Source organism: Rhagoletis pomonella, unplaced genomic scaffold, assembly GCF_013731165.1.
Source record: "Rhagoletis pomonella isolate Grant_MI unplaced genomic scaffold, Rhpom_1.0 Rhpom_scaffold_00002, whole genome shotgun sequence".
Taxonomy (NCBI): Eukaryota; Metazoa; Arthropoda; class Insecta; order Diptera; family Tephritidae; genus Rhagoletis; species Rhagoletis pomonella.
In genome coordinates, this window is record NW_023458556.1 from 49,011,733 (window position 1) to 49,035,230 (window position 23,498).

Consider the following 23,498-nt stretch of genomic DNA (forward strand, 5'->3'; position numbering starts at 1 on the left):
GCTCTTTGCCTCAGATAAGCTCTGGATCGTCGAAAGAGTTGATACTTCTGTCTTTCGAAACAAACATAACAAATATTTCCATACCTGTAGTACAGATTAATTTCTTTGAAATGAGAAGTTTATAATCAACTTATGTAAATAAAAAATAAATATTTTATTTTAATACAGTTGATATAAGGCGGTTATGGGCACTTCCTTGCACACGGGCAAAGCTCTTTTAAACTTTCTATATATTTTGTATAGGCGGATGCAGAGTAAAAGCTCCCTCTGCCCATCGCTGATCTAATATGAGCACGCATAGAGTAAAAGCTCTATATGGCCGTCTCTATTCTGAACTATGCTTAAAACTGCAAAATACATACACACATGATATTTCAGAGAAATTTATTCACAAAGCTCCTTAATTCAATGCCAAGTTGGGTTAACATCACTGATATGTGTAAGCCAGGGACCATAACGCGATCATTATAATAAAAGTCAAGATTTAATCGTCTATTTTTCTAATATTGTATTTTTTTGATCACGAATAATCGTTATTTTGAGATTTCGTTTTTTAGTTTCCATTATAACAGTTAAAAATTATCGAAAAAATAATATAACGATTATTTTCTCTCGAAAAAAAATTATAATCACAAAATAAACGATTATTTTTTATAGCAGAAAGATAAGCAAAAATTAACGATTTTGCTGTGATCTAGAAATAAAAACCTTGACATTTCAACAGGTTGCAATATTTTAGAAATAATAATTTCTTTCAATTTGATTATGAGTTGATGGTCAATTCCGGTTAATTAAACTTTTTGGATTCTGGTTTTTTCTTGCACTCAACCACATTAGGTCAGTTAGCCTGGAATCCAAAAAAGCTTAATAGTTTTTCTCATTAAACCGCAATTTTACTTTTTGTATGAAACTCACTGACGTTAAAATAGATCATCTTCTTATATTCATATACATACAGTCACTCACAGCAGTGTTCGCTTTCACAATATTCAAAATGTTTTCCATAACAAATCTTTTTCGTTAATTTAATTTTTAGTTCTTTAAAACATAGCTCCTCTACAACAAAAACCATATAAATGATTCTTGCAAACTTTGTACAAAATTGATAAAAATTAATCAAACTTAAAAAAATTTCATCAAAATTTCAAACTTTTTATTCAGAATTTTTAGAAAAATTTTCAGTATGCAGTTCAAGCAGTTAAAAATTACTGCTGATTTTTTAGATTTTTTTTGTCGAGGGTGTTGCGCATTTGTTTCCATATAAGGCATGAACAAAATCTATTTTTATATGGAAGAAAATGCGCAGCAACCTCGACAAAAAAATCTATCAAATCTGCAGTAATTTTTAGCTGCTTGAACGGGCTACAAAACTGCGTACCAATTTTTTTTTTTAATTCTGAAAAAAAATATTTGACTTTTTGATGAACATTTTTTTAAGTTTGATTCCTTCTTATGAATTTTGCACAAAGTTTGCAAGAATTATTTATATGGTTTGTGTTATGGAATGAGCTATATTTTAGATGAAAAATATTTATGATGAAAAACATTTTGAATATTGTGAAAAAACTAATTTGCGAATACTTCTGTGAGTGACTGTACATACATATGTACCTCCGCCGAACATCTTATCAGCAAATTATTATTGACAAGCACCTACCTGAGTCCATTACAGCCAATTACTAATAATTTATGTACCCCAGTCCATTTTATATACACCAAAACATAAAAAAGAGCATCCATAACCAACCATACTGCATGCATTTCCATAAAACTCGTAAACTATCGCATAAGTATTTATTTATTATAATCTTAATTGAAAGCACCTAAACTAAATATTTAGAAGCATATTTACTGGTTTACATACTCCACATTTTACATAAACACTTATACATACACACGTTCAGTTTTGCTGTTCACTCATGCTGTATCTTCTTGCATATACATATATGTATGTAAAAGCATAAACAGACGGCAGCGTTGATCCGGATAAACTCGGGAATTAACTGCAGTTGATCCGGATTAAGTCCGAGTTAATCCGGATTAAGTCCGAGTTAATCCGGATCAACGCTGCCGTCCGTTTAAGCTTTAAGATCTTCCAATAACACTTTTTGCGCATAAAACAACTCTGTACATAGATTCAATACGCTCTTCTCACGGCCCTTTATGCATAAAGAAAATTTTTTTTATGACTCTATCTATTCTTTTTACCACAAGAAATCGTTTCCAACATCTCTATGCCCCCCGTTCTTTCGAAAACAAAAGCTCTCAACGTAGTGTATTTCGTTATTTGTAACTAAACTTTTCTTTTCGTTACATGTTTAACGTATTTTTATCATCATATGTTATTACATTCTTTCTACATATATATCGTTATCAATATTTTTTTATATTTACATAAATAAAAAATAAAACCAAGCAGTTTCAGAATTTTACTTTATATTTTTATATATTTGTATTTTCATTTTATTATCGTTCGTTCTCGTTCGTTACACATCGTACTTCATCCCAATGCCAAATCAAAAATAACTAAATCAATCAAAATTAAAAACAAAACAAATCCGAAAAAAATTTAATTAAAAAAAAACGTACCGCAATCGAAATCAAAATCGTATCGAATCGAATGAAATCAATATTTATCGCACGTAAATCATATGTGTATGAATGAATGATTGATCACATGCAAACGTATGAAAACGTAAATCAACTACACTGCAAAAAAAATTTATGTATATAATTAAAAATGAAATGAAAATAATAAACACGTGATAAAAAAATGTTGAACAAAAAATGCCAAAAAAAAAATAACGATATATCGATACAACAGACCTGTCGGTGTTTGGGGTAAAATCGTGGGATCACTGTGTGCCATTGCTGGTGTCTTGACAATCGCTCTCCCGGTACCAGTTATCGTCAGTAATTTCAATTACTTCTATCACCGCGAAACGGATCAAGAGGAGATGCAGAGCCAAAACTTTAATCACGTTACTAGTTGTCCATATTTACCAGGTACATTAGGTAAGTACTTTTTGATCAAATGACAGTATGTATGTATATATATTCATGCATACATCCCTATACGAAACGTTAAAATTATCTAATACTCATACATTCATAAACACACATACATACATAATTTAAGCATAATTCAGAAAGATTTGTAGACTCTAGTATACTAGTTTTCATATTTGGAAACAAATAAGGCTGTTGAGGAAATTTTGTTCCGAAATACATACATAGTTATCATAGTATGGAAGTAATTTTCTGTCGATTAAAAAGAATACTGCATCTCCAAAACTTCTAATAAATAACGCAAAATTTTACTCAAGCCAAATTTTTCAGTACTTAAATAAATTTAAAAGAACGGAAAGAAGAATATCATAGTAAAAACCTTTTTTTAAAGGAAACCTTTTGATTGTTCTCAAATCTTCATGCTCAGTTGGTTTTTCAATACAAAAAAACTGTACACCGATTGTTAAATACTTCTCATGGACGCACAGTGTTTCGACTATATGGAGGCAGGCAAGAATGATAGAATACAAGATTGCGCCCGTCGAGCTGAGAGTAACTGGCCGTGACGTCAATAAATACCAGAATGAGAGAGCAAGACGAACTCGAAAAGAAAAAGAGGAAGCATCGAACAAAAGGCAGTATTGCCAAGTTTTCAATTTGAAAAAGCACCAAATATTTATTGGTGTATTTTATGGACTTTATATGCATACATAATTATATTGTAAGGATGCCGATTCAAATTAATAAAAATCAATGTTTCTTGCACGACGGTCGATTTTTTCTGGCTTGATTGAAGTTGCTGCCACATATTTTGTTGTCGCTTATGATTGTGCCATGATTTTATTAAAATTTTTGTGAAGTTGCTTACCACGCTTATGATTGCTATAAATTTTGCTTCCATTTTTTTAAGATTTTATAATTTGGTGTCTTCAAACTAAAAACAAAAGCACCAAAAACGCACCAAGCACCAAACTCAAAAATGTTCGGGTTTTGAATACCCACTAAATTTGGTGCGAAAAGCATTAAGTTGGCAACAGTGAATGTAAACAAAAGTATTTTATGACGTCAGCGATTGGGTGGATGCTGTCAAATCGACGATGAGAGGGTTAGCGGTCCGCGAATGGCGCGACCTTTATTTTCTGGATCGTGGGAGGCAGGTGGAAAGAAGTGATGATGACAGTTGATAAAAAAAACTGTGGGGCTTAGAGAGGAAAAAGTAAGAGTGACAAATACAAAATTCCACATCATTTTCTTACCTCCCCTCTTAACGAATGGTACGTTTCCAAAAAGAAAATACTAGAATCGGCGCAATATCGAGTAATTATTTTAGTTGCGTTTGGCGTTTAACCCATAAAAGTAAGTGTTCATTTTTTAACCGTAATCAATTATCTAATACGGCGTTTTCACGATTCGTAATTCGCTCTCTCATTTGAAATTCGCTCTCCCATTCGTCATTCGCCTTGTCACTTACCTTCCGAATTACGTAATTCTCCATACAAAATTTTGAGAGCGAATTACCTCATTTGTAGGTAATTCAGATCAAATTACCATGCGAATGAAGAAAGAATCGGTGCCTTCTCTAATATTTATCAGAAATATATCGAAGTTTTCACAGGCCTGGTTCCATTTGCTGGCAATTTTTCTAGTTATAGACTAATATTAATAAAATATTCTCTATATAAATTGTAATTGTTGATGATAACTTAAATTTTGGCTCCATCTTCGATATTTGCAGTACACAAAAATAATAATAAATAGCGAAGAACAAGAACAAGAACTAGAGAGCGAATTACGAAGCGTGGAAACATCGTATAAAGTGTCATCGTTTATTCACGTGAATCAGCGATGGGCAGAGAGAGCTTTTACTCTGCTCGCACCTATACAAAATGTATAGAAAGCTTAAAAGAGCTTTGCCCGCGGGCAAGGCAGTGCCCATCAGTGACGAGAATGCATTTAGCATTTATTTGGTATTTTTCTTTTTTTTTAACAAAATTTACTTGGAAATGTACATAGGACATGTCAGGACATGCGTCTAGCATGTGTTGGAGAATTTCATATAGTTTCTGAGTTAATGAAATTTGGTAGCAAAATCAGACTACTGATTGTTGAGATATGCGATTTTTATACCCGAGCGCACATGTGCACAAGGACATTATAATTTTTTTCACATAACGGTTGTTTGTAACAGCCAAAACGAATCGAGATAGGTATAGACAAATGTATACCTAAGTGATCAGATTGATTAACGGTATTTTCGAAAAATGAAAAAACTACGATATTTCAGTAAATATTCAATCGAAATTGTTGAAAATTAGTATGTGAGGTGGAATTATAGTATAAACTAATATTATTGTAAAATTTTTGGAAAATGGGCGTGACCCCGCACACTTATGATGAAATGCTGTATCTCTGTAGCCGCTTCACCAATCCCTACCAAACTCGGTCCGAGCCTTGCTTAGGCTCCAACTAATCTGATGAAAATCTGAAATCGGGCAATCACCACGCCCACCTCCCATATAACGGTAATTTACAGAAACACGAAAGTTGCGATAAATCAGTAGTTATTGAAACTAATTCACTCAAAATCGACGGTTGTAATAATCACTTAGCAGAAAATTTGATTATTATAAATTTTTGGACAATGGGCGTGGCTCCACCCACTTATGGCCACAAATATGTATCTCGGTAACCGATTCATCAAATTCAACTAAAATTGGTGTACCTTATAATCTTGGTACGGAAAAGCACTTTGTTGTAAATTATTCAAATCGGACTAAAATTACACCCCCTTCCCATATAACGGTATATTTCAAAAATACGAAAACTCCGATATTTCAAAAACTGAGGATACTAATTTACTCCAAGTTAATACTTACAACAGTCTCTTTACAATAAACAACACTGTTATAGAGTTTTAGGAATTTGGCGTGGCACCGCCCACTTTACGACTACAAAGGTCGATCTCGGTAAATGCTTTATCGATTTCACCCAAACTTGATTCAATGATTTCATTAAGTCAGTATATTATAGAAAACGATTGAAATCGGGGAAAACCACCCCTGCTTATCATGCAAAGGTAGTTGAGAGAAAGTTGAAACGACGATATTTGATAACTGCGCCGGGTATATAAAATTCGTTTTGGCACCCGAACTTATACTTCTTTACTTGTTCGTAATACCTTCTACATTTACGAAGCTAGGAACATGAAATTTTACACCATATTCCCTCGTTATCGCCTCTACCACTGATTTTTCAAATAAAAGTACTCCTTTATGTATACGGCTAAGACCGTTAAATTGAATTACCGGTTTACATACCGATCATATACGGCAGTGAAACCGATTATTATCGGTGCTTTATAAGGTCTTTGTTTCTCCTCCATGGCGCCCAAACAACTAATTTCAAATGTAGTAATCGGTTGTAGTAAAATTTTTCTGATATTCGTGCTCCATATAGTCGATACTCTGTGGGACGTTTCGAGCCTGATGTATCTATTAGGGAATCTCACGAGTTGTTACATTTTTCGACAAAAGCGTGTATGTATTTAGATTTCCCTCCTTTAAAGTTAAAAAAAGGTTTTTATTATGAACTGGTCCTTTTCGAGGCATAGTAACCGCTTTAGACTTTCGGCATTTTTCATAAAAAATAAAATGGATTTTAAAAGCTTTATAAAGTGGCATTTTCATAAAAAATTTCGATTTATAAAGCAGTTGAGGTCTTTTAAAGATTTCCAGCTAAAGCAAAAATCAAAGTCAGAAATTAAATGCTACACGCATACACATATATATAATCACCTCAGCTTTAAAATGTGCAAAGGAAAGGGAAATATATATGAAACTATAAAAAGGAACATCATGAACTATCAATGCATCCACACACACACACACATCTAGTCACCCATTATTGCATACTCAACTAATCACATTAAAAAATATGTAAAAGTTATCTGAAGTATTTTTGCGATGTATTTGCAAACTTTTCTGGTTAATTTTCAACAAATTCCCTTCTCTTCTCTCTTAACTAACCATTTCTCTCATCTAACTAACCTTTCGTCCGTCATTCGTCCGCCGCTTCAACCACTTCCTTTTTGCAACCCAAAACCATGTCGCATTACCCCAATGCATACATATCCACCTAAATCAAATTAATTTTCATTCCCCTCCATGTCATTTCTTCCTGCCTCATTGTCCTTTCCCCCACACAAAATTGATATCCACCCCAATCGTACATTCACAAGTAGGTCAACATTTAAAGAAATCATCGTTATCTGAATCCTCATCGGATATGATGGATTTGGATGATGGTGTTGAATCAACGCCAGGATTAAGTGAAATGCATCCTGGTCGTGCGGTGGCTCCATTTTTAGGAGCACAACAACAATCGATCGAAAAGCAACAGCAGCAGCAGCAGCAGCAGCAATTACAACAACAGCAGGCGTCGCCGAAATTGTCGCAGCAGCAGCAGCAGCAGCAACAACACCAACAAGCGCTGCAACTGCAGCAGCAACAACAAAATGGTTATAAGCAAGCCGCTACAAGCGTCACCGGTGGCAATAACCTAACCACCACAACAACAACGCTAAGGCATAATAATGCCCTGGCCGTTAGTATCGAAACCGACGTTTGACTACTGGGTGAGTGCAATAAATTATGTAGATATACCTATGAGTAACTTAGTATCTAAGTTCTATATACATATGTATGTAAGCTGTTTTTTTTTGTTTTTGTGTTAATAACCTGCAACCATCTCCTAACTATTTAGTACTTATTTATGTTGTATGTAACTGAATAATTATGTACCAGCGTACATATATCTATTCGTATCTACATACGTATGTACGTATGTATGTACATAAATTGATTGTATTCACGTTTGTGTTGTTGTTATAATGACGAAACTGCTACTACATACTTACGTGCATACCACTATACTACTCGTTCATACAAAATATGCTCGAACGCATAACCAATTACAGTGCCTACCAAAAAAAAACTGTCACTAAAACTACTACTTTTGATATAAAATAATTAGCCAAATATTGTATTTAGATCCTTGATGTATTTTTTTTTTTGTTTGTCAAACATATCAGTGGCTTCACGCAAGAAACGAATGAGTCGAAAAATATGACTTTAGAGAAATCGTTCTTTTTGTGGTTAATACATTGTTCTTCATTGTTAGTTCTTACCCAGTACATGCTTGTTTTTTTTACTACTCAAATTTATTTCAAGACGATTGCGTAGTAAATCAATGTTTTGAAACAATTCTAGCTTGTGGAGATCAAAAGTTGAATTTCAATAAAAATCGAACTTTTTCTCGCTTGCCACTCTGCCACTGGTATGTGTTAACTAACTTTCAAGAAAGTCATTTTTTACATTGTGAATAATTTGATACTCATATTTCCAATTTAATTTTCACCTATCAAATAAAGACAAACAGACATGTCATTAATCGTGTGGTATATAGTAAACAACTTGTCGTTGTCAATGTAAAAGGTCCTATGTCACTATTTTTAGAAATGCGTATTTTTAAATATTCCCCTGCTTTGCTAACAAATGCATACATATAGCACCCTAAGAATATTTATTCGCAAGCACATCGTAAAATGACAAACTCGTTGTAGTACAGTCAAATTCCGAGAGGAGTTTGCTCGACCTTATCACAATTCCTTTTTAAAATGTAGCTTGGGTAATTTGTGGCAAAAAATAAATTATGACCAAACAAGTAGATTACACTGAGCAACAATTTCAGGTTCATTATCTGGGGCTGAATGATTCCTACTCAGAATGAAGATCCCAGACTCATAAAGTAAAACCTCAAAATCTGTTTGTATTCTCAGGGCAAATTTATGTAGAATAAGTGGGAGAAAAGCTAAAATTCAAATCGGAGCGAAATTATTATACAGAACATTTTAACTCAATAGAAAGTCTGAATAAAATGGCATTTAGTAGGTCGATAGAGGGTTAAATTATTCTTAAAAGTTATTCAACAAAATCTTTATAAAAAGAACGTAAAAGTACACAGAAATTAAAAAACAAATATGCAAAAAATTTGTTATGCTTTGGTTTACATTTTGTTCATAAATTTGTTAGAGAATACCCTTAGTCAAGTTTTCCGGCGAATAATTTTATAGAACATTTTAACACCCTAACGGCCTCCCAAATTCCATTTTATTCAGGCTATCCAAAAAAGCGGTCAAAATTACCGTTTCGTTGGAACGCTAAAGGATTTAAATATTCTACAAAACTAGTACTCGTAAAATTTAGCTTTATTCACCCAAACTAAATATTTAGCTCCGATATGAATTTTAACCCCTTTTTCCATTTATTTTAAAAACACTCAGCGAAAAATTGCAAATTTAATAAGACCATAAAAAAATATTGCTGCACTGTGCCATTTAAAAATCGACATGATATTTTTTTATTGATTGAAAAAAATCTTAACCCTCGACAACCATTTGATCCTAAGTGGTCACTTTTTGGTTTGTGGTTTGTTTGCATTTTTTTTCTAAATATCCATATTAAAGAAAAACACGCCACTTATAAAAACTATTTATACAGTGGCTTTTTTCGAAAAATATTGTCAAATCATTTTAACTTTAATTGAAATCCTGAAAGGTATAAATGTAAGCGGCCTTTTTTCTCTTTTGTTTATTGAGTTCTCTCCTCCAACTCCTGAATAGTTTACTACCAAAAAAAAAAAAACATTTTCTCATAAATCGCAAAAATCGCAACATGAAAATTACGAATTAAACTCAACCCTCTTCATTTTACACGTTCTTATTAGTCTAAACCCGGCCAGATGCGACAAAAATTTTAAAAGCAGTTTCAAATTTTATATTTAAGAAAATAAAATTAATTAAAAGTTATGTCACAATACGTGTACGTAATATTTCATGAAAAATAAAAGAATTTTTACCCAAAAAGAGGTAATATTATAAAAAAAAATATGTGATGAGATGGAGCAAAATCCTACCAGGGTTTGACTACCAGGCATAAAGACTAACATTGGGTTGAATTTAGTTGAGATCCCAAAATACGTCTTCCCCTATAGGAGAAAAAACGCTGCCCACATTTATTTTCAACATGGCTACGAAGTCGCAGCCCCCTGAGTTTTGCAAATCCACTGTACTCATTTTCGGCCCAAATTTGACTGTACTACTGGTAAAATCCCCAAATAGATATTAATTTCAAATATTAACATAAATAGTTTAAAACTTATTCAAAATTTCAAATTTGTATTTTGGGACCATTTTTCTGTTATTGATAACGACAATCTAAGTATTTTCGATTTGTGTAAACCTACCATGTCATACATACTTTCAATAAGTTTTGATTAAAGTTGACATAAACTTGTGTAAAATTGCAATACAAAAACAAAAATACTCGGGTATCTAGTAAACACATTCTACACTAAATAGCACATTTAATTTTATATTGGTATAGGTCTTTACATATTCGACCAACAAAGCTCTCACATGTTTCCTTCTGTGCTTCTTGTCTGGCGCTGTAGGTTAAATTAGACTGAAGTGGCAGTGAGTGGTCCCCACGATAGTCGGGTCTACGTAACCGGAACGACCCAGATTTATATCTGGCCAAGGACTGTCACTCCAGCAACACTCCCCAAAAAGTCTTTGGGGAATTTGTATGCTGCTACAACAACAACAACCCTCAATCTGGCCCGCTGTGATACTACAAAGGATCTCAGCTGCCTGCTGAGTCCAAACTAGCACTTGTTGGCAAGAGCGAGATGCTTTCTTAGATCTCCAGGCACACATAGTTATTTATGTTTACGATAGTTCACAAGTAGACAATTTCCTCTACAACTTCGAAAATATAACTGTCAATAGTTATGTTAGTGAAGCATCCATATCCAACATTACAGATCAATACAGATCAAATAGTGCGGTTGTTAAGACCGTAATGGTTTTGATACTAAACTCAGATATCGTGGCATAAATGCAACTTTTTTCATGCTATAGAAATCAGGCGGAAGATGAACACCCGATCTATGATAGATTTACCAGGTCTATAGCCACACTGATAAGTTTTAATCAGTTCAACGTCCACCGTCCTTATAAATACTTTCACACAAAACGCTCAATTAGACCGTACAGCCTAGGCTCAGAAAGCAAGTCGCGGGGAGCTTGGCACATATGGCAAGTTCGCCAAATCGGCGGATTCGGCTCATCATCATCATCTATGTATTTTAAGTGTGCTCTGTGCGCTACTTTTCGGGCGTCCACGCTATAGGCCAGTATCTCAAGCTGCTCACACTTTCGAATTTCGATTTAACTCGATCGAAGCGATGGAACATGGAACTTGGAGCTACAGCCTACCATGATTCGGGCTTCGGCGGAAAGGATCAGCCTCATTGTGTTATCGGACGTATGATTGTAGAGACTGATTTGTTTGATTGTTGTGCCAAAATACCTTCATCGCCAACCTTGGAGTTGAAGCCTCCAAGCACGATTCTTATGTCATTACGGTGGCAATTCTCGTCAGCCCATTCTTAGAGTTCATTCAAACAATCTTTGGTCGTCTGATATTCGACGCAAAAGAGCGAGATGGTGAAGGATCTTGCTTTAGTGCGCATTTACTTACTTGACAAAAAAAAGTTCCTCTCCGTCTTCGAATCCAACACCGAAAATGCGCTCCTTCAAAAGACAAGTACATATAGTAGATGGCGCAAGGTCCTACGTTCTTTTTACCTTATTTCGTTCATCGTATCTCTTGGGTGGATGTGATGTATGTCATTGCTCCTCCGCATTAAAGGACATAGCATTCCAGGTGTATGCCTTCAAATCTTTTAAAGATTTTCCATCTCCCAAGGAAATTTTTAAGTGACGGATCCCAAACCCTGTGCACAATTAGATACTTTCACACATAAACATATTCTTTACTTTATATGGCTAGCCGCAAACTGGAGTTTACAAAACAGTGCAAAACCTTCAATTGGCAACTGATTTTAATATGCTAGGTTTTTTTTTATTGAAGGCTAATCAAATTTAAAAGAGGATTTTTTAATTTTTATTTGTTCGTATTAAATTGTTTAAGGCAAAATGCAGAGAAAGTAGCAATTTCGCAGAAAGTCGATTCTCCTGTTACTGCAAATAATTGTTAAAAAAATATAAACTAGATAAAAATCCCGTTAGGATTCCCCAAAAATGAAAGAGAAATGCAAAAGTCGGAGTTTGAATATTTGTGCAATTCATGTAAATGCGTAAATGCCTCGTTGCCAAGGAAACCTCATAAAATTACTCAATTTTGTATGGAAAACCGGAACAGGAACCATAATTGTAAATAAAATTTCAGCAAATCTTCAAAGATTTCATTCACAACCTTTAAAAAAAATGTTAGGTATGCACTTTTATAGTGCAGTTAATTATAGTTTAGTAATTTAGACCTGACCTGAAATATTTAAAGAGCTTTGTTGGTCTACTCACTACTATTTGGCTCACAATAAGTTATACTCGTACGCTTATCATTTGATTTAATTTCTTTTGACTTCTCTGCCGTTCGCTTAATTGTTTTGCACGATATCACTTTCGATAAATTTTTCCAAATTTTACTACTTATAATTTCTGCTCAGTTTTAGCACTATTGTTGTTAAAAATCTTTGTACAAAATTTCGAGTATTTATCATATTTATAGCAAGATGAACTTCAATTTTTTAGCGATACATATTTTTTACAAGTTTGCATGCTTGAGCTGCTTTTGAATAAAACAAAAATTATTTCTTTTCCAATTCGCCATATATTTCTGCCTTTTTGCTGCAATCTCAGTAAAAAAGACGATACGTGCTCTAATTTGGCCTTGTGAAATGTTACGTTGGATGCCAGAAACGACAACAAAAGCTGTTTAATTAAATTTAAGTAGACAAATAATTAAATTAATTAAAATTGAAATTAAAGCAAAATTAATTTAATAATAACAATTACACAAAAGCAAATATGGAAGCAACAAAACAAGCTAACTAAATTAAATTCATAAATTGCAAAAAAACATCGAAAATATCACAGAAATTTAAACAAAGAGATACACATAAAACATAGTCATACAAAAACATAGAAACATGCAAAAAAAATGATAGCCTAAATAATAGCAAATATGTAGTTATGAAGCAAATTATGCGATTGCGAGCAAATCGACCGCCTGTATATTAAAGTAGAGCAAAAAAAGAATATCGAAAGAGAAAAGGCGCTCAATATTTAAAGCGAAACTAGAAATGGTAAAAGACTGCTATCGCAAGCCTATCCTGAAAATAGCGACATTTTAGGAAAACAAAAAACACAAGGAGACGGTACTGGCACACGTATGTAAACGTGCCGAGTAGTAAACTCGGAATAAGTTGTGAACTCTGCAAGAAAATGGCCTTGCCAAATGGAACGAAACTTAAAAATACTTTCATAAAATCACAACTAGAAAAATATTGCTAAAAACTAAACTTTTATTAACCTAATGTAAACGATATTTCATAAGTCGCTGCCGATCTGTGTACATATATGCATGTCTTAACCCTTTCACTACTGAGGGAATCATGGAGTTCAGCAGAAACTAAATAGTTCTTTTAGAGAATCGTTTTGAGCTTTAATTCATTACTAGTTTGTCTTAAGTGGTCGTGCTTCAGCAGACGAACAGCTTGTAACATTTATTTATTTACATTCGGATACCCCTAAGGGGATCCTTAAAAATATCAACATCCAAATTTTGTACGGGGCACACCTTTATCTTGTTCTAGGTATGAAATAAAGACACCTATAATAATTTTCAAATTTAAAAAAAAATGGGGTTTGAAAAAATTCAATTTTTTTAATCGCAAAAATTTTACAAACTTTCACGGTTGAACAAAATTTGATCGTATTTTATCTCAAAAACGGGGCTGATCCCATCTTATAGATTTTTGATGCAGTTTTGAAGTGCATTTACAAAATTTTTCTAGCACGTCCAGTTTTTGAGAAAAGAACTGTTGAAGTGTCAAAAAATGGCAAAATTGCCAAATTTTAAGAAAAAATTAAAATTAGAATTTGGACGTAGTATTTCACGTATTAATAAAAATCCAATTCGGCTGATGGTTCTTTCTTAAGCCGATGGAAAGAAAAGAGTAAAAAATTAAAAAAAAAAATTTAAGGAAGAACATGACGTACGATTCCACTAGTACATAGCCACTATGGAGAAGTAGTATGATAGTAAATCAGACCCCCACTTGCCTGCTGACTATTTCTGGACCTTGAAAAGCGATGATAATGCGATCCATAAAAAAAATGTTTGAGGACTTCCATCCAGAACGCGGAAAATGCTAAGAGATAAAAGACTGGCTAATGATGAATCTGGGATATTGATTTTTTAAATGATTTTTTAATGTGGATTCGTTCATGAAATCACTTATTGTATGTAAAATATTTTCATAGATTGAGATTTTCGTATCTGTGGGAAAGCAATTGCTTGCTAGTGAAAACTAAGTTTTTTCTAATTTTTCACTCATTCCTAATTAACTCATCGACGTAAGTTAGAATTCATCATACGAACTGGATTTTCGTTAATACGTGATTTTTTTCTTCGGAAAAAATACGTCCAAATTCTACTCACACATTTTTTTTTTTTTTTTTTTAAAATTTCCCATTTTTCGACACATCAACAGCCTTTTGCTAAAAAAAATACGACCTAATTTTGTCAAATCGTGTAATTTGTCGTATGAATAAAAACCAAACAATCGCTTTTTCTTAAAATTTCAGTTCTTTTACCTGATTTATTGAAATAAATTGAAGTATCATTGAAATTTATGAATTCCCTGAGTTATAGCTGGCGAAGTCAAATTTTTTACGAATTTCTGTTCCTTAAAATAAATAACACTTTGGAGCCAGTCCACGGCGAATTTTCCTGGTCTTGAGTGAAATGTTCCAATGGCACGGATTTTTTCCAGTGTATTGAATATAAAGCACATACTCCCTTTGGCTTGGTTTCAACATCTTTTTGGCTTGGATTTGTTCAATGAGTTCATTGCGTATGGCACTAATTGCCAACAAACATTGCTAAATGCATCCCTGATTTTAACCCTAAATAAATACTGGAATAACTAGTATGTATGTACATTAGGAAGCCCCATAAAAAAAAATATTAAGATTAGCGTGAGCTGGACCGATTTAAAATTGATAAAACTTGTATCCAGATCTTTTAAGCTTCTCTTCTTTCATCTGAGGTGATTTTTTGGAAAAGACTTTTTTAAGAACTTGCTTTTATTTATAAAAAAAATAGATTTTTGGGGGGTTTTAAATCGTTCCTGCACACATAAATCTAAGTATTTTTTTTTTCGAAATATTTTGGCGGAAGTCTTAACATATAATAAATTTTATAATGCCGATGAAAACCCCGTACCGATTTTTTCCCATGGAGAGTGATCCACCCTAATTTATATACATAAATAACGCAATAGGCACAATTTTTTTAATATTTAATTTTGCTGTGTTTGTTGAAGAGATTTGTAACCGTTCAGGAAAATTACCTGAATTTCTGCAACCACCACTTATAGTAACTATGATAGTGAAAGGGTTAGGTATGTATATTTGAACTACGAAGGAACATAAAACTACAACTAACATACAAATTACGTGCCAGATTTTTTCGATGTGGCAAATGTTAACAATTGGCGGCTATTTTTCTTGTAGGGTATGGATCAGCAATAGTGGACTGTTGAAGTGCCATGACTTATGTACTCTTACATATGTACATATATAACGAATACAGATACAACTTTCAAATAGTATTGGAGAACTAAATTTCTCAAATTTTCAATTTTCAAAGACTTTGGTCCAATATTTAAATCAAACTTTTTCTCTCGGTAACCACCTTTGGTTTCGCCTGCATATAGATACGGAAAGTCGGGAATATTAAGAAGAAGAAGAAAAAACACTGAAATATCCTGGCCAAAAAATGGCTTCCTTCTAAACTGCAAAGCTAGTATGTATAGTTAATGATCTCATTTTGTGATTATATGGCATAAAAGCTCGAACAGGTGGCCGCAGATACCTTTCTCATTGCCACCTTTCCTTGACGTTCCCAACCTTAGCTTAGATCTGTGATTAACAGAGCGATGAAGAGGAGACGACTTGAATCTATACCAAGACTTACATATTAAAGATAAAGAGCTCTGTGTAGTCACTAATAACTTTAATAGAAAATATAACTTATCCAACTTAACAGTAAACGAAGGATTCGACAGATTGCACTTATGATGAGAAGGAGAAGAAAGAAAGCAAACTAAACTTAGGGGCATAGAGATACAAAAAAAAAACAAAAACTACAAAACCCGAATGACAAAACCAAACAAAATACAGAGCTTTTCTATTATTTAAAATGCAATAAATTAAAAACAAAAAACTTAATAAAAACTAACGCCTTCTAAAAGCTAAAAAAAAACAGATGGAAACAGTCTTCAAGAACTCTCAACTTCTAAGCATAAAATTATTTTTATATAAGTTTCAAACCAAAGCATTTTGTTATAAGAACTGCATAGAACTAGAAAATTTTCATATAAGTTCTACATTTGTTTTTAGCTAGTAAAAAGCTTTCGCTAACTCTTGCTCATTAGGCTTTACTTATGAAATTATTTACTTATAAAAAATAAAAATCCCATAAGAAATAAACTGCCGTTAATAGATAACTTATTAGGTATTAAACTGAAAAAAAGCAAAATACAAAACAAAAACAAAAAACAGAAACAGAAAAAAATAAAAAAAAATACAAAGTCTAAACAAAATATTGACAAAGTTAATGAGCAAGCCATTAAAATATAATAAAATAAACCAAAATTTAAATTCTAGAACACGAAAACACACAGCTGAAGCAAGAGCAGGAGCTAGAATGATGTAAAATTGTAAATTGTATAAAAACTTAAATGAACAGATATCAAATCTTCAAACACAGAAGAAGCTTATATGCAGTAGAAAGGTTTTAACGAACAGTTAAAGTAAAATCTGTAAAAACCAAAGCTTTTGAAAGAAATAATTACCCACCCCATAAATACATCTGGTACCACCCCCAAACAAAATACATAAACTACCGATATGGAGACCTCATGTCAAGGCATTTACTCACACTTGCATACAATCATAAGCGCAAAAAAACAAACAGCTTATTTATAGCATCACACGCCACAGAAGGTCTAGTGAAATGTAAGCAATGCCGAAATTGCCAATGATATTAATTTTGTGCACTGTGGCCCAACGTTTATGGAGACTATCAAGCTCAAATTTTCTTTGTAGAAAGGTAAATATGAGAAATCTATCTATCAGACTTTGTCTAGCCTTTAGACCGAATTTTCCACAGAATAATCGCAAACTACACTATTCAAGTCTTCACGTCCATCCTGTCTCAAAGGTGAACAGACAATCTCATTTAATTCGCCAACACATTCAGTTTTGAGTAATCATTTCTTCCTTTAAAATTTATATCCTTTCTATTGACCTCCTTTACTTAGTATATTCTGAACTCACTCGCGCAATGCAACCTTCGGCATTTTATCAAATGGCCTGGCAGTCTGGTAAAAGAGCAGATGAGTAGATGAGCTCAAGCAACGACTGTTGTCAAAAGCTCTTTGCCAGAGTGCCAGGCCCCTTGCCCAATTCGGTAAATATGTACCACTATTGAGTCATCTGGCTATGTACGTACATATCTAAAATCGTGGTAGCTATTGAATTTATTGAAATGAAAAGAAACAGTCCATCCCAGCGGCGACTCCAATTCCACAGTTGGGCAAGTGCTGGGTGGTCTTGTTTGTTACGAAGATTTAGACTCAAAGCTCTTTGTGGTAATACATAAGACTTATGTAATTCTGTATAGTTATTTTCTTTCCTATAAACTTTAAACTAACGCCCTCGAATTTGACCGAGTGGGATATTATTTAGCCCTCAATTCTTCAACCAATTTTATTTTATGGCTTCAATTCAAACGAGTACCATATTACAACAATTTAAGTTCGGGAAATAGAACAAAATCTGGCAGATCCAATTAAGACATATACGGTTGTTGGTTGATGACATTGGTTATATTTTTGGCTATAAGTTCCGCCACAATAGTAGTCCGATCAGAATGTGCTTTATCGTCAAGCAAAGTCCACGAATTATCCTTCCATAACCGTTTTGGCGCAAATGCCTCATAATACGCGTTGTATAATATAATTTATTTGACCAGTTAGTAGTCTACCCCTTCGTATGCCAAGCCTCGATATTAGGGTTGTGTCCACCGGCCATTGATTGCTATATCCCATCATTCCTGCCTTTCGGATAATGTCGCCTTCTCTCGAGCATTCGTATGTTCGATGCTAAGGAACAACCAGGAACGGTGAATAAGGCCTCCTTCGCTAGTAAATCAAAAGGGAGCATCCGAAACCATCCGAAACCATGCGCACCTTGTTTTGCCAGCCTTCTCGCAAATGTAATGGATGTGCTTATTGGACTTCAATCTAGCGTCGGGTGTAATGCCCAGTTATTTAATTGATGGCCACGAGCGTATCGTACATCCCTGGAAGAGGACTTTCATACTCGCTCTTACTTTACGCCGCTGATGAGTAAAAACTCCAATTTCTGTTCCGCCAGACTCAGACCCCTGGAATCCATCCAGTTGGCAATCGTTGCTACTGTAACCACCGCTATCCGTTCGGCATCTGCAAGATATACGATGACTGTGATATCGTTGCGAACCGTATACTTTTCGATTCTTTAGGTACTAGCATCTATAACCGAGCCATCAGGTACTGCGCCTGAGACCTTATTCCTTATTACGTCAGATTTTGTCTCACGCGAAATGATTCTGTAGCAGAAGTAGATGCAATATGCGATAGATATGCGAGAACCTAAAAAATTCTGGAATGCTTCAAATGTCTTTTTTTGCCACTTTGTCGAATTGAAAGCATTTTTGACATCTATGGTAATGAAAAGGCAATATATATTCAATTGTACCACCTTCCCAGCGCTTCACGGCTGTTGCATTCACCGCTGTGGCTTTCACCAGACATACTACATCGATGATAGGGCGTCCTTTCCGGAATCCAAACTAGTTTGGTAATACGAATCGCTATAATGCGCTCCAAGATCTGTGCTTAGACAGTAGAACCACACGTTGGACCTTCCAACGTTCAAGAAAAATGCTCATCCTCACACAAGTATTGAAAACTTTGGCGAAAATTTCTGGGTATCGCCCCCTAGTGCTCCTATCACAGCAACGTTTGGGCTAGAATCGGGGACCGGGGACTCATTCTGACTAAGGTTAGCTCAGACATCGGCGAGCTTCTTTAAGGGTAACATCTGGCACCTGTATACCGCTTGGGCTGGAAAAATATTATCGATTATTTGCCTTCGTTACGAGCTTGTACGCCGCTCCCCAAGGCTTACTATCCGCCTCATCACAAAGCTTGAGAAAACATTATCTTTTGCTATTTCGTTAGGCTTCTTTAGCTCCTTACGTTTCGTTGTCTAAATTAAGCGTTCGTGCTGATGGCGGCCCATCCCAAAGCGATCTTTTTGCAATTTTTCTCGCTCGATGATATTCTGATCGGCGGTGCGCGATCTCATTGCTCCATCTCGATCTCCTCACCTTCGACGCGTCGCAGGCCGTTCTAATTGCCGACATTAGTCTCTCAGCATTATCGGAGAACGTATAAATGTTTCTCGAAAGAAACGCGCCCATATTACTTAAAACTGTCTTCCGAAAGCTTCCTACTGTTAAAACTTTAGTTTTGTAGAAAAACGTCATATTTGACACAAAAAATACTTGATTGTCAACATGCAATAAAAACGTCAAACTGCCGTTAAAATTATCAACCTGGCAACGCTTCTCATAGCTTTTCATCAAAGTTCATCTAGCTCACAATTAACATACTTTCTTAGCGTTGTGCACTGATATTGAATATGATGAATAGTCTCTTGATCTTACTTCTACGTTACATAACCGATGTGTTGCATTTCGAGTTGAATATTTTGTATTTGACATTGTCAGTTCATGGCCCGCAAGCTTACCGGTCTTACACTTTCTCCTGGGTCTGACAATAATCAAAAATTCAGGCTATATGTGAATAGAACGTCACAGGCATCTCATTAATAGAACACTGATACTAAATACAGCTTCACTAAGGTCCACGGAATCGTCGCCTGAAGGCCGTTTTCTCAAGTAGCCTGTAACTTTAAAGCTCACGCTATATTTAAAGGTTGCATTAAAATTTATGATTGTGTCTAAAGTAAAGCATTTTATTATCGGTTTTAAATTTGTTTACAACCAATAAACATACATACGTCAAAAGCCGATAAAAGAAATGCTTAACTTTAGAAATAGCTTAATTTTTCCCCCAAACTTTAAATATAAAATGAGTTTTAAAGTTAAATAAAGCTTATTTCAGAAAATAGCACTAAGTATGAAATAGTTTAGCACCCATGTTACATATTCTCTATCTAGCCAAGAACTAAAAATCTATGTATGTATGCATCTTTGAACTGATGCTCTCGAAGTATATCCATATGCAGTATTATCAATAGTTCCTCGCTATCCAAGAACATGAAGAGAGCCCTCGCCTTCGCTATTATCTATACATACATATGTATAATAAAATTTTAACAGGCCGATGTCTGTACATTATAGATATTAAAGAAAAACTCAAATCAACAATTTTTTTTAGAATTTTTGTCTCTCTGTCTGTCTGTATGTTTGTATGTATTAATGCATGAAATTGAATGCAGTTTCCATCGGTGTAATGTTAGAGAGAAGGAAAAAAAATAGAGATTTGCCACCTGTTTGTAAATTTCTGTTGAAGTAAATTGATAAGATGAAGTAAGTATTACAATATGGCTGTCAAAAGAAAGGGGCTTACAGCAAAAATATTTTTGTAGAGGTTGCCACATGTTTTAATTTTTAATTTAATTTAATTGGTAAGATAAATCAAATATTGCAATATGCATATCAAACTGAAGAGGTTAAGGAAAGTTTACTGCTGAAAATATTTTTGAGGAGAGTTGCCACCTGTTTGAAAATTTGTATTTAATTAAATTGATAAAATAAATCAAATATTACAATAGGGGTATCAAACAACACAAAAATACTTTTAAGGCGCAGTGAAGCTTGTTAAAAATAACACTAATAGTTCGTCATCCGCTGATTCTCCTTTGATGTACACAAACTCTGTAAAGAAACACTATTTTCATTTGGCGTGTAGAGTGGAAGGTAAACCAAACTATGCAAAATGCTGAGCTCTAATCTAATAAGTTTTTTTGGAGAAAATGGTAATTCTCGAGTTGTGAAAAGTTACCCTACTTTAACTACGCCATTTAAAAACAAAAATTGCTTACATTTCACTCGCACACTTTCTACAGCTGTTTTCAGTTTATTCAATTTTCGAATAAAAAACAAGCCATCTCTCTTAAACCCCACCATAAAAAATATATTACAGTACAAAATAAAAATTAAAAAAACTTGTAAAATTCATGTCGGTTCAGTTCATGAAACAAAGATGCCCGACCGAACAAACTTTGAATGAAAAATGTTTTAAAAATACATAAAATACATAGAAAACAAAAAATACAAATAAACGAACCGTTAACCGCTCTTATGATCGTCTATACACAGATACATATGTACATATGATTATAATGTACATACATACATGCATACCCATACACAAAAATCCATCGCTGAAATAGAAAAATAATTAGAACAAATGTGCATTCCAACAGCGCAACTACAAGGCGGCATATTTAACATTGTGTGAGTTAACCGTAATCTAACTTTTTTTTAACTAAATTACTAAAGCTTTTTCAAAGTCACCATAAAAAATAAGCTTAAATTGGTTATCTGCTTACGAAAATAGTTATATATATTCTTAGCTTCTATTTTTACTACATACTCGTTTTGTTTATATATATTTTTTTTCAACAGATTTTATGCCATATTTGCCTCACCATATCACCCGTGACAGTAACAGTAACAACAAAAACAAAATATACAAGCATATACACACAAAAAATGATGACTGAAAATATGCAATTTTTTTAAGTTGCACTATTTGTAAATAAAATATCAAAATATTATTATTATGTATATAGAAAAAAAAAACTTAAATAAAAAACTACAAAAAATATGTATTGAAAATAAATTAATAAAGTAATTTTAAATAGTTGTAAATATTAAATTAAATTAAATAACTAAAAAAAATGTAAAGACAATTAAAAAAATAAAATAAAATAAAAATAAATATTGCATAAATTAAATAATTTAAAACAAATTAATGTAAAAAAGTAAATTGTAAGTTCAACAGCTTTGAATACCGTCCACGCACTCATACATAGTAACACGAACACACATGCATACATATGTACAGTTACACTTGTTTACTTATGTATATGTACATATGCATGTAAACTTCCCTTTCACACTTACACAGTTCTAAAAAAAAAAAAACTGAAGCTAATGAAAATAGTGGCGAAAATATTTAATTTATGAAAGTTAACACATACACGCACAGATAAGTGACGCTTTGTAGTTGGCAAACGGCGTATGAACGAGTGGAGTTTAGTACTGAAGAAAGTTGAAAGTCGCTTGCTATCACAAAAAAATATGTATTTGCTTAACTAAATATTTGGCAATACAACTGTTTGCTTTTTACAGCCCAGACCAAATATGTTCGCCATTTGCCGATCTTTCCTGTCCGCCAATTATTTACACCACGTGTTAACAGATCCTTCAGCATTTGGTCTTTTAATACTGTTCGTGGACGTCCTTGCTCTCGATATCCAGCCAGAAATAATTCAACTTGCCGATTAATTGAATTGGTGATACCTCAGAAATCCCGAAACAGCTACATCTCTCTTTTGCGAGGTTGCGCCAGTAGTAGTAGAATAGTTCTCTCAACATCAACAAAGCAACTCCGCCAAAAGTCATTTTAACCTGTAAGAAGCCTTACACTTGAAGACGTAACTCTTCTTCTTCTGGCCACATGAGTTGTGTTAACCGTGTTGCAAGTAGTAGAGTATTTCCACTTTTTACGACCTTCTTGAAGGAAGCGAGATATATGTATAAGTATCTACCTTCTTCCAACCCAGTCAAAATGGTGCGGAAATACCCATTCTCGCAAACTCGTCTACTTATTCGTTTTCTCGTTAGTTAAATGTCCTGTTACCCATTACCAGACGCGAAGTGAAGTGATTTGCTTTCACATTAAAACATTTGCGGCAGGTCGCTGTCGTTTCCGAATTGATTGTGGCGGAATCAAATGCCTTTATGGCAGTTTGATTGTCGTATGCAACATAGATAGGTAGGATAGCTGGGTCGCCTAAAAGACACATCGGTGGTATGGGAAACAAAATTACGCCGTTATCCCAAGTTACTCAGCGTATAGTTAGTTACTCCTCATCGACATAAAACCGAATCAAGTTCTCATGTCTTAAGACCCCTTTTGGCCATTAATATTTGCTTACTGTCCCTGTGTGATACCTTTTCCTAAAACTGAGCGTT

General features: G+C 33.9%; 1 protein-coding gene across 1 annotated transcript in view; it reads left to right on the forward strand.

Moving 5' to 3' along the window:
• Window positions 1-23,498, forward strand: part of LOC118733752 (potassium voltage-gated channel protein Shaker) — a 224,938-nt gene that overhangs the window by 186,853 nt on the left and 14,587 nt on the right. The window contains exons 10-11 of the mRNA XM_036463286.1: window positions 2,825-3,015; window positions 7,250-7,642. Of these exons, the coding sequence (XP_036319179.1) occupies window positions 2,825-3,015; window positions 7,250-7,635 (577 nt within the window). The 3' untranslated portion in view covers window positions 7,636-7,642. The remainder of the gene's footprint in view (window positions 1-2,824; window positions 3,016-7,249; window positions 7,643-23,498) is intronic.